Source organism: Macrobrachium rosenbergii, chromosome 56, assembly GCF_040412425.1.
Source record: "Macrobrachium rosenbergii isolate ZJJX-2024 chromosome 56, ASM4041242v1, whole genome shotgun sequence".
Lineage (NCBI taxonomy): Eukaryota > Metazoa > Arthropoda > Malacostraca > Decapoda > Palaemonidae > Macrobrachium > Macrobrachium rosenbergii.
In genome coordinates this window covers 71,396,363-71,408,862 of record NC_089796.1, presented here as the reverse complement: position 1 = coordinate 71,408,862, position 12,500 = coordinate 71,396,363, and the positions used below count along the sequence as shown (strand labels likewise).

Genomic DNA, 12,500 nt, shown 5'->3' with positions numbered 1-12,500 from the left:
GTGGCGTTTTCTTTGACGAGGGCTCGTAAGCAGAAATCGGTTTTATAAGCGTGTAAGTATTGATTACGGAATAGTTGGAAAAATACTGAATGAAATTTTAGTTTCCTTTATCTACACATGACGTGTACTAGAGCTAAAGTATTTTGACAGCTTCAACAGCAGACTTAAGCTTTTGGATATTGTCATTATTTTCTCTCTCTCTCTCTCTCTCTCTTTCTCTCTTTGATACTCACTCCAGTTCTCCTCCAAATCTTAGGCACACAACCTGGTACCTTCCTTTCTTCATCTATTCTGCTTCTCGCCTCTTCTCTCCTCCTAACCATAAGCTTTTATATTCTTACCCACATGCCTAAACAAATTTACTTCTTTCATTCTTTTATCATCCAAATTAACATTCCTAGTTCCATATATCAAGTCGTGCTACCAAATTTAGTAATGGCATATTAACTTGAATGAACAAAAGCAACTGACTGCACTATCTGTTAATTAAATGTACAATATATGTATAACATGGCTAGTAAGGAAATTATCAAATGCAACCTTTTAAACTGACTGTGAGATTTACTCTTCCCCCAAATAAGGACTACGGAACATATGGTAACATGACAGTAAAGAAAACCGACTTGCATTACGCAAAAGACGTTAAGACATCTGCCTTACCTCATCTGTCTGTTTGTCTAAAGAGCTGACGCGATCTACTTGCAAGGCACTGCTCGGACCTGGCGAATTCACCCGGCTGGAGGTGGAGTATATCTCCTTGGCTGCCTGTGACTGAGGCTCAGGCGAGCACTGACGAGTAGTGTTGCTGCCATATGCAGGCCCCGGAGAACTTGACTGGGGACCATTTCCCAAGTAACCATAAACATCGTAGTCATAATCATCCTCCGTTGGTAAAGGAGAAGGAGAACGAGGGGGTTCACTTGGTTCACTGTTGTTAGAATAGATGACATTACTTCGCGGCTGGGGAGAAAATGACGGGGGTTCTGGAACTCTGTATCCTGATGGACTTGCTGCAGCGTTACTTTTAGGAGGAGACAACGCTCTGGAAGGAGGAGATAGGGCCCTGTTTGGAGATGGGGACCGTGGATTGTCATCACTGTCAAAAACATCATCATAGTAACGCAGTTTTCGGCTTCTGACGCTGGCTCTTGCATCAATGTTTTCAATGACCTGTGGGCTGTAAAATTTGTCCAGATATTCGCCACTTTTTTTTGGCTGCCTGAAAATACGCTTGCGTACTTCTTGACATTCAATGAATTTTCGGTGTTCTTCTTCTACAACCCTCTCAAACACTGCTAACTTATCAGCAACAAAAGCTCCAGAACCAGTCCCTCCAACCTTTGACTTACAGTTGTAAGAGTCTGCATTAGCATTAAAATCATTATGTCTACCATAATGTGAAGTACTCTCTCCATACACTCCAAACTGGGCAATGTCACAACTGCTCCCATAGCGTTTGAGCCTTTGGCTGTCAGCCATACCTGCCAGGGATGCAAAAACTCTGGGTTTATGAATAACATCATCATCACTACTACTTTCTTCATCATTACTATCACAAGAGTATCTGGGAAGATATCGATCACCATCATCATCATCAAAACCAGGTACAGTAAGGAACATACTTCTATAACCAGGCACTCTAAGGTCATACTTTATCTTATTTTCACGATCAAAATTATCTTTAGGTTTGGGTGCTTGTGGAGTTGGGGGCTCTATAGATATTTCAGGTAAGCTTGTTGTACTTGTTGGTAAAAAAAGACATGATCTATTTTTCTTTACAGTCATTGCATTACTGGAAACACTACACGTACTTATAGACATACTACTGTGCTCTGATGTACTTGTACTATTATTTCTGGATTCATTACCTGAGGCACTAGCTGAACTGCCGAGACTTATAGTTCTCTTTGGTTTTCTATCTCCACCAGCATAATTGTTTCCTACAGTACAACTAGTCCTTGTATGATTATTAATTGCACCACTATTCACAAAGTTAGTTTTAATACTACTAATTGAATCATCTTTACCACCAAAACCAAATTCACCAAAATTACGATCTACACTACAGTTACCAGGGACTGGCTGGGGAAGGTCTCTAGAGGTCTTTGCAATACACTGACGATAAAAATCACAATTACCATTACTTGTTGGACTGTGGTCATCCATGAAACTCATTGATGCTGAACCTGAAAGAGGACCTGTGGGCCTTTGCTCCTCAAGTTCCTGCTGCTGCTGCTGCCACTGCAATTGCTGTTGCTCCTCCTGTAAACGCAGTTCCTCCTCTTGTTGCTGTTTCAACATTTCTTGCAAACGTTCTTCTTCTTCCTGTTGTTGACGTAACTCTTCCTCCTTTAGTTGTAACTCATACTCCTCCTGCTCGCGTTGGAGCCTTCTCTGCTCCTCTTCATATAGTTCTTGTTCCCTTTGTGCAAATAACTCATCATCATACTGGTCCTTTTGGAAATCTGATCCTCCTGCTAGTTCAGGGTAATCATTTTCTACAGACTCACCAATGTAATCCTCATAAGCTTCAGGGGATATAATAGGCTTCTCGACACTACTAGAGTGATCTGGGGACTCTTCTTCTATGCCCTCCAGCGTCAAACCTTTCTTTTTATCTTCTTTTCTCTTCATTACTAACTGTCTTCTTTCTTCTTCCATTGCAAATTCAGCACTCTGTGGACTAAGGGAAGAAGTAGTTGGAAAATCTAGAGTAATGATTTCAGTGTCACCTTCGATGAAATTCTTTGGGTGATTTTGTAGTAAGGTGTGCCTTTTCTGAGTATAGTCATCATATGTTAGGTATTCTTCTCTGTCAAATATAGGAGTCACTCGTCCCCCACGATTCAAATCTTCTATCATAATAGAATCAACAAACTGTTCAACTTTCTTTGCTCTGTCAATCTTCTTAGCCTTAGGCAAATGTCTGTTTGGGAACAATTTATCCTTTACTTTACTCCCAATCCCTTTCTTCTTTGGATCAAGATAGGTCTGGACACCAGTTCTTACATCTTCTATAACAAAGTCGTCTTCATCTTCATCATCATCGACAGGGTAATTTCCATTAACAGCAGCAGTATCAACATTCTGGGTTACAACAATGTCAGGAACCGATTCCTGGCTATCACTACGGTTGTATAAGGCACAACTCATTTGAGAAGGATCATTGTTTCCTTGAGAAAGAGGATGAGGAGGCTCATCACTCATCTTAAGAACAACTTCCTCAGCATAACCCCCTCCACCACCACCTCCTCCTCCACCTCGGGCAAAGCGTTTGCCTCCTTTGCGACTTCGACCACCTTTCTGCTTTACTTTGGAGGACTTAGACTTCCCATACCGTGCAGCATTTGAGGAATAACTCTGTCGCCCTTCATCCTGGATATTTATTATGAGATCATCGTGACCTTCAGTGGAGGCATGCCTATGATTTGTTACTGGATTACCATTACTAGAAGGTATTGCGGTTCTTCCTTGATGCGATGGAAGATGTTCCTCTGTCTCTGGCACATCCTCAAAATCGAGCTCAATTTCTTCAATCCTCTCTCTGCGGTTTCTTCCTACTGTTTTTGAAGACTTAAAGACCAGCCTCTGAGCAGGCTTTGGTCGAACATCATTCAATTCGACCACCTCCTCAGTTTCTCCACCAGGACGTAAATCCCCAACTGAACAGCTGAATCGTCCCTGAAATTAAAAGATAAAAATCATTAGAAGAAATAAAACACTAAATGTGTGCCAATGTGTGCGAGGTGTGAAAATGGACATTGGAAGTATCCTACAGCTTTATCCAAGAATTTCTATTGATTTTGGAATTGTAATTCCTGTTCTAAAATAAACATAAGCTTTACCCAACACAGCCAGAATCAACAATATCTCAAATTTGATTGTCTCAGAATAGATATTCAATCCACAAGGAGTTAATGATATTACATCAAAAACGTAGACCAAGGAAATGAAAATTTTAGATACACAAAAATAGAATCTATTAACACTGTATCCAGCGAGCTAACCTGAGGGGCGTTAGCGAATAGCAAACTTTACTTCCAACCACTGAAAAGAAAGTAGATGTTCCAGTTTCAGATAGGTAACTCCCGGAACATGAACTTTTCTGAACAATGTGTATTCTACAGGGATATAATTTTATAAGTTCTTCAGATAAGCGCAACCCAACATCTTACTGATTACATATGCTGCGTCGAACAGTCAATTATTTCCAGGAAATGGCCTGATTTCGTTCCCATTTTAGTTCTGCTTATCTTCTCTTTATGATTGGTGGATTCAAAGTACAAGTTCTTAAGACTTCCACCTTTCCAAATATATCAACTATTTATCAATTTCTACTTTAACCCTTCAATAACCCTCAGGGCAAAAGAATGAACTTACAATAATGATAAGATTTTGAGTTGAAATCTTCCTATGGATCAGTTCCAGCCAAAAAATAGTCTCAAGATTCTGATATGCACTCCTAAGGGAAATTAACTGAAAATAAACACTGAAAATATTCGAGAGTGAATACAAAATATCAACACTCGAATACACTCATACCTTTACATCTGGTTCAAGTATATTTACTAATAGATTTTAATACATACAAGCATACAGGTACAAAGGAATACATACACAACAAACATAAAAAAACACTGAAGGCTTTTAACTGTTAACAGGGATGCAAACACACCTATTATCTAAACAGTTGTTCAATTATCAAAATCTTAAAATAAAGCAACTGAAAATTAAATTTAAGTGATCCGAGGCACACAATATGCTACATCAATCATGCTTTATCTCCTCTGTAAACAAGGTAACCCTTGGTAACAAAAAGAAGATGACTGTTACATTCATGAGGCCTTGGCCTATCAAGTCTTCCGTTAACTTGTTCTTCCCTACTACGAAATAGAGCGAATGCTAGACTTGAAAGGTGGTTCATGGGATAGATTAGTGGGTGGGGGACGGAGGTGATCTACAACGAAACCAAGACTTCCAGTTGACTTGCCGATCTCTGATCGGGGACCCATCCTTTACTGTTCACAGGTAAAGCTGTACTAACCCTTCACACAAGGATTTCCTTTCACAGCAATTAAAAACAAATATCCAATGCAGTTATTTGGCTGGGTATTTTAGCAAAGTTTCCAATACCCACTGAGATGATGGCATCAGCGCCTCATGATTCAGACGATCTCTCTGCCGCTGTTGGCTACTGTTCTGTGGTGGGGATGTGAGCACAGTCTGGAACTTTAAATCCCAGGCAAAGATTGTTCAAGTTAGAGATTATCTTTTCTTCAACGAAGGTGAACATCCTTTATACCTTCGTCGAAAGCTTTCCTACTCAGCATTCTCTCACCACCTCAGTTCCAACAAACAATTTTCATTACCAATTTTACCGTCTGTGCCAGAGAGACAATCTGTGAGCAAACGTGTCTTTGTGGGATACTGTAGCGTCACAATGATTAGTTCTGCAGGTCTTACATTACCTTTGAAGTAAAACGGAAGTTAACGCCCGCAAGGAGAGTTGATTACCATGGTTCTTTAAAGTGTCATGGACTTTTATCCTCATATTTTATCGCGTTATTTCTCAAGTGTGTATGCCTTTGAGTAATTTGTTGATTCAGTTTACTATTACCGTTGTACATATCTATTCTTTAAAGGTATTCCTGCATAACCAGTTATGGCTCCTTAAGCCTGATTAGGATTCACTCTTGAAAAATCCCATGACCTCCACTGGATTTCATTTCATTTAAATAAAAATCATTCCATTAAATAACCAAAGCATTTCAGTTCCTTAAATCTCTCCATTTCTCCTACCTAACACACGGAGAGAGAGAGAGAGAGAGAGAGAGAGAGAGAGAGAGAGAGAGAGAGAGAGAGAGAGAGAGAGAGAGAGACTCTCCTATTCACTTCTAAGTTTAACAACCCTTGAGACACTGCTTCTTCAGCCTCGAGGTCTATCTCTCACTCTCATGAAAACAGGCAGAGGCAAAGCAGGCAGAAGCCAACCCCTCAAGGGTTCATTTGTAGACAGAAGCAACCCCAAATATCCCATCCCATTCTAAAGGCGTTTTTGTTTGCATGTAGTGTTCAGATGCTGCTTTTGAAGGAAAGCAGCGGGGGGATGTAAGGAAGACGGGGTAGGGAAGGCTAGTTTTTATTTGTTTTGTTTGTGGAATGATCTTTGAAAGAAGGCGATGGTGGGGGAGGGGGAGGAATTTCGTTTCTGCATTTTGAGGTTGGTGAATGTTATTGTTTCCCGTCCAAATTTTGTGTAACAAACAGCCGTTACTGTGTTTTGTGTTCTGAGAACGGTAGTGTTTCCAGTCAGAATATCGCTTTTTCATCCCAAAAATAGTCATTTCAGTATATGAAGTCGGTGAATGGTACTTCTTTAAATTATTTTCTTTAATAATCTAAAAAAAATGTCATTTCTGTATCTATAAAAATATTCGTTTGTTGTATTTCGTGGTCTGAGAACAGTAATGTTTTCTGTCAAAATTTAGCTTTTTGATCTCAAAGAATTATTTACTTCTGTATTCTGCGATTGGTGAATGGCGCTTCTCATGTAAATTATTTTGTTTAATAATCTAAAAAAAAATGTCATTTTCGTATCTGGGAATGGAGTGCAAAAAACCCATAAAAAGTCCCTTCTTGGCTTCGGGGTTGGATTACAGTGGTGTTTTCGATGAAAATTTTACTTAGTAATCCATAAAAATAGTCGGACTCTGTAATTCGTAGCTGGGAAATGTTAACATTTACGGTGAGAATTTGGCTTAATCATCTCAAGAAATGCTCGCTTTTGTATTTTGTTGTTGGAGAACGGCAATGTTTCCGACCAACATTTTACAAATGTTTTTGTTTTCGTCAAAGTCTTAAAGAAAAATCTTACTTTCCTAATCTGTGATGAGAAAGCAATTAGCATATACGTCAATTTTCCAAATTCCATTCTGAGGTTTTCTCTTTGAGAAATGACACTCAGATACTTAATGAATATCGAATGAAAAAAAAATCATGGATGCAATAGTTCATCGATAGTGCATTATTTTTTGTCTTAAGTCTGTGAAAGAGATGATAGGAAATCACATTTCCCTACAGCTAAACAGCATCGGTTATGAGACATATAATTCTTAGCAAAAATAATTAAAGTAGTATAGTTGGACCTTTCCAAAATGAAGCTTGACACGCAGAGAACAAATAAGCAAATTTATCTACGATTTCCCGTTAGGTAAAAGCGTTGCCAAAATATCACGTTTCTGGAAAACCTTTATGCAAATATGATGTACTGAAACCAAGTTTTTTAATTTATTGTAAATAATTCCACTCAAAAAAGTCAGCTTACACGGGGTACTTATGAAAATTGTATAGACAATTGGGGTACTTATGAAAATTGTATAGACAATTATCTAGTTCATTTTCTAAGTTTTAAAAGTATAAATAAAGGTATTGTTATTCAGGATATTTATAAGTTCCACTCAGTTACGCTATTAGTTTCCTTAATTTGTCTATGAAAGAAGTGTGTAAAAAATATTTAACTTAATAATGTCAGTATTTGAGTTCCAAATGATTACCTCCCAAGGCACATCAACAATGATTGCATTTTAAACAATGGTTTAAAAAACATTTAAATGTATTCCTTATGCTAATGATCATAAGACTGCAATATCGGGAAATATTATCAATTAAGAAATACCGTAGGAAAATTCAAACGAATAGTTCGACTAGAATTGATATTCCAGACATCAGGCAACACGGACATGAATAATTTTCTAGCTCATTGAGAAGAAATATATCGAAAAAACACGGGAATTGACAAACTAATTTTCCAGGCCAGTGAGGGAAATCAAAATATAAAGATTGACGGCGGGGAAAAACGCCAGATGAGTTTCTGATTCTATAAAAAGGAATAATGTGACGTAATGGGGAAAATGTAAATTATTCTTCCAGTTATATTAAAATGGACGAATGTGAGAAAAGTAAAGATGTTGCAGCTATTTTGAAAATAAATAAAATATAAAGAAACTAAAACTGACCAATAAAATATCAAGAAACTAAAACTGACCAAACAATGCTTTACCATAATAAAAATACATTATACAGTCAAAGCTTATGAAAAAACAGCAAAACTAAAATTGGAAAAAATGGATGAACCCCGTAAGTGTTCTAAAGAAGATGCTTAAGGAAGTAACAAATAACTGTGAAAGATACCTACAAGTTCAATATCAGACTAGTATATTAGTTGCAGAGATGTTCAGTAGCAAGATGAAAGACCATTTCCTGGTAAAACAAAAGTCGAAATGAAGATCCAGCTTCACTGACAGAACAAACTTCATTATGTGGGACGCCGGTCAATAGAGAGAGACCAGACAATGTCCAATTTAAATAAATGCTTTCCTGTCACAAATAAAGGCCTCTACTGTAGCATAATGGTCCGCATTACTTATCCACAGATAAAGAGAGGTTCTGTTCCATTTGTAAGCCTTTGGCGAGTCTGCTTCTTGCAATGTCTCCAACACCTTTCCAGATAGAGTTTTTGAACATAGGTTTGGTTTCCACGCCAAGAGGAAAAGAACTAATATTGTACTGTTGAAGTTAAATAAAAAAAAGGTAAATAATGGGATAAGACAAGTTACACAACTGTGACTGAAATGTTTCAACAAAGTCAGGTACACTTAAAAATTACCTCCGCTTGGCTTCCAAGTCTTGGAATAGGCATCACTGACAAAATAAGAATTTTCTATTTTACAGATGAGTAATACGCTTTTAAATGTCTATATCCTTCTATATGCAGCCTGGTAACCAAATTTCTTTAAAAAAAATGTATTACTATCTGTATTTAAGTCAACAACTGAAAATATCAAACCACACAAATAGCGCATGCAACCTCCACGATACTCTAGGTAGAATGTCACTCGAAAGTCTTTAGTGACAGCAAAAATTATCCCTACATGGCCACAGCACGCATCGCTTCTACAAAAATCCATCTAAAAGTAAAATATATACCATTATACGGCCTCCATATACCTCTACAGAAACCACGGTAAGTGAATTCATTCAGAAGGGGAATATATACGATTATCCTATCGGAGCCTCGATAGTTTAAAACGTCATGTGGTAGTTCGGGATGGAGGTCTCGGGGACATCATCATATCAAAGTTCTGGAGCCGACGGACCTTTGAGGTGCAAATGGGCACTTGCATAACATTAGAGACGGAAACCCACTGGGTAATAAGAGAGTGCGACCCGGATGAAGGGAACAGTATTTCTGATACGTTCTCGTATACTGATGAGTGGCTGGAGTCCTCTGGTGTGGCCTCTTCAGTGTGTATGCTTTCGGAAAAACTCAAAAAAGTGTCGATTTTTTGGTGTCAAAAGCGAATTTCTCCGACGTGTCAAGACAGAAGAAGAAGGAGAAGCAACGATATTTATTTACAAAGTTAATATACATTCCAGTTGCACATAATTCTTATTAATTTACTCTTCCTTCAAACCGAAAAGTGTCGATTTCTGGGTGTCAAAAGCGGATTTTCCCGGAAAAACTGAAAAGTGTCGATTTCTGGGTGTCAGAAGCGGATTTAACCGGGAAAACTGAGAAATGTCTATATCTGGGTGTCAGAAGCGAATTTCCCCGGAAAAACTCAAAATTGTCTATATCAGGGTGTCAGAAGCGAATTTGACAGGAAAAACTGAAAATTGTCGATTTCTGGATGTCACAAGCGAATTTGCCCGGAAAAACTGAAGTGTCGATTTCTGGGTGTCAGAAGCGAATTTATCTGGAAAAACTGAAAAGTGTCGATTTCTGGGTGTCGGAAGTGAATTTACCTGGAAAAACTGAAAAGTGTCGATTTCTGAGTGTCAAAAACGATTTTACCTGGAAAAACTGAAAAGCGTCGATTTCTGGGTATCAAAAGTGAATTTACTAGCAAAACTAAAAAGTGTCGATTTCTGCGTGTCAAAAACGAATTTACCAGAAAAACTGGAATCTGTCGATTCCTGGATGTCAGAAGCGAATTTACTACAAAAAACTGAGAAGTGCCGATTTCTGGGTGTCAAAAACCAATTTACCAGAGAAAAACTGTCGATTTCTGGGTGTCAAAAGTGAATTTACCCGGAAAAACTAAAGTGTCGATTTCTGGGTGTCAGAAGAGAATTTACTATAAAAACACTGGAAAATGTCGATTTCTGAGTGTCAAAAGCGAATTTACCAGGAAGAATTGGACAGTGTCGATTTCTGGGTATCAAAGGCGAATTTGCACGGAAAAACTGGAAAGTGTCCATTTCTGGGTGTCAAAAGTAAATTTATTGGAAAAACCTGAAAAGTGTCGAGTTCTGTGGGTCAAAAGCGAATTTACCCGGAAAAACTGAAAAGTGTCGATTTCCGGGTGTCAAAAGCGAATTTACTACAAAATATTGAAGTGTCGATTTCTAGGTGTCAAAAGCGAATTTACTAGAAAAATTTGAAGTGTTGATTTCTGGGTGTCAAAAGCGAATTTATCCGGAAAAACTGAAGTGTCAATTTCTGGGTGTCAAAAGGAAATTTACTAGAAAAAATTGAATAGCGTCGATTTCTAGGTGTCAAAATCAAATTTACCCGAAAAAAGTGGGAAGTGTCGAGTTCCGGGTGTCAGAAGAGAATTTACTTGGAAAAACTGAAAAGTGCCGATTTGTGGGTGTCAGAATTGAATTTATCAGAAAAAACTGGAGAGTGTCGATTTCTGGATGTCAAAAGCGGACCTTACCAGAAAAAACTGGAAAGTGTCCATTTCTGGGCGTCAAAAGCGAATTTACCCGATGTCAAGATGGAAGATAAAGCAACGATTTTATATACAATGTTGACGTACATTCCAGCAACGTCCCTTCGGCCCCTAGCTGCAACCACTTTCATTCCTTTTACCGTACCTTCGTTCTTATTCTCTTTCTTCCATCTTACTTCCCACCCCTTAGCTAACGATTTTCATACTGTAGTGTAACTGGGAGGTCTTCCACCTGTTACAACTTTATAAACGTCTTTACTCTCAACTTCCCTTTCTACGTTGAAATGGCCGTTGGTCTAAATTTTATACTCCAATTTCTAATACCTACATATCTGTCGCATTCTATCATAGAACTGTGCATCCCTTTTATGAACCATTCAGACACGACCACAGTTAACCCCTGCTCGCTTCGATCGCGTGTTGTCACTCAATAGGCTACAAACACGCAACATGTGTGAAACTGCACGTGTGCAGGATGTTAAAAATGGAGGGTTTTGGATAGTTCCTATACAGCAAATTACTCATTTTCATAATGCAGGTGTTCAGGGTCAACACAGTATAGTACCGTACACTACGGAGGAACTGCATAAGCAATATAATGTACATTATCCTTTATTAACTTCGTTTTTTCAATAACCTTCCACTTAATTTTCATACACTTTTTATTTAACGTTCTTATATATCCTAAAACTTTTTTTGATCATCCTTCTATTTCGTAAAATTTTTGATGGGTGTTCACTAACATAATGAGCTGCGTATTTTATTTGGGTTTATTTTTCTCACTTTTCTGAAACTCCCAACACTGGAAAGGTCAAGCCTCATACCCCGACCCCTGCGCATGCCCTTGACTTACGCTCTTTCCAATAAATTACCCGCATACACACTTTTATTGCTTTACCTCATATCAAGCCAGTTTCAGTGACTATATACTATAACTCTATTCTCTTTGCCACAATTATGTCTCAGCGTACGAACTAAAACCACTGTATTTTACTACATATTCATCAGCTAATATATACATGCCCACAACAAAGCCCTTTCAGCATACGATCCATGCATACGCACACACAAAATTTAGTCATATTTGATACACACACACACACACACTATGAACACGAACTAATCAAATATTCTCTTCATTTATATAGAATTTTCTTGTGTGGCTCACTACAGTCAATGACCACTTTCAGGTTTATTCACTTCAATATTTTCTTTGTCATTACCGATAAAAAGTCTAATAGAAAATGCCATTAATTAACAGATTCTCTTTACGGTAAAGTTCGTCGAAGTGATTCGCACCTTTCCTAGGATCATCAGTGGCTCCTGTGTGTCAGGAGCGCGATCAATGACACCGACCCACACGATGAGTCTCAAACCTATCCTTACAGTGTCCTAGGAGGTGTAGAGGCTACTCAGCAAGCCTTACATACTGTTAGGACATTGCTGTCCTAAAATGGAGAACTGCAGTATCAGCAAAATTTTCGAAACTGAGATATGCCACCCATTGGGCTCGTGAAAAACTAATGCAGTACACAAGTTACTGCGGTTTCGGAATGATTCTTCAATGCTTTAATTCTGGGTACCCATTTGCAGTACCCGTAAAACCAGTAGTAAGGCAAGGGAAAACTGCAGTATATACCATTTTTCTCAGTTTTGCAATTTTGCAGATACTGCAGTCTTCCATTTTAGGGTAGAATGCCTAACTGAACTGTATCCCATGAACATGGTATCGCCAAGAACCCAGCTCTCATTCGCCCACTCTGC

At 38.3% G+C, this 12,500-nt stretch overlaps 1 protein-coding gene across 5 annotated transcripts in view; it reads right to left on the bottom strand.

Annotated features, from left to right (window-relative positions):
* Nucleotides 1-12,500, bottom strand: part of LOC136836045 (uncharacterized) — a 490,804-nt gene that overhangs the window by 31,905 nt on the left and 446,399 nt on the right. For 3 of the 5 annotated variants that reach the window (XM_067099927.1, XM_067099929.1, XM_067099928.1), the window contains one exon: nucleotides 661-3,681. In XM_067099927.1, coding sequence (XP_066956028.1) covers nucleotides 661-3,681 — 3,021 coding nt within the window. The remainder of the gene's footprint in view (nucleotides 1-660; nucleotides 3,682-12,500) is intronic. The other 2 variants (XM_067099930.1, XM_067099931.1) reach the window with 2 other exon arrangements.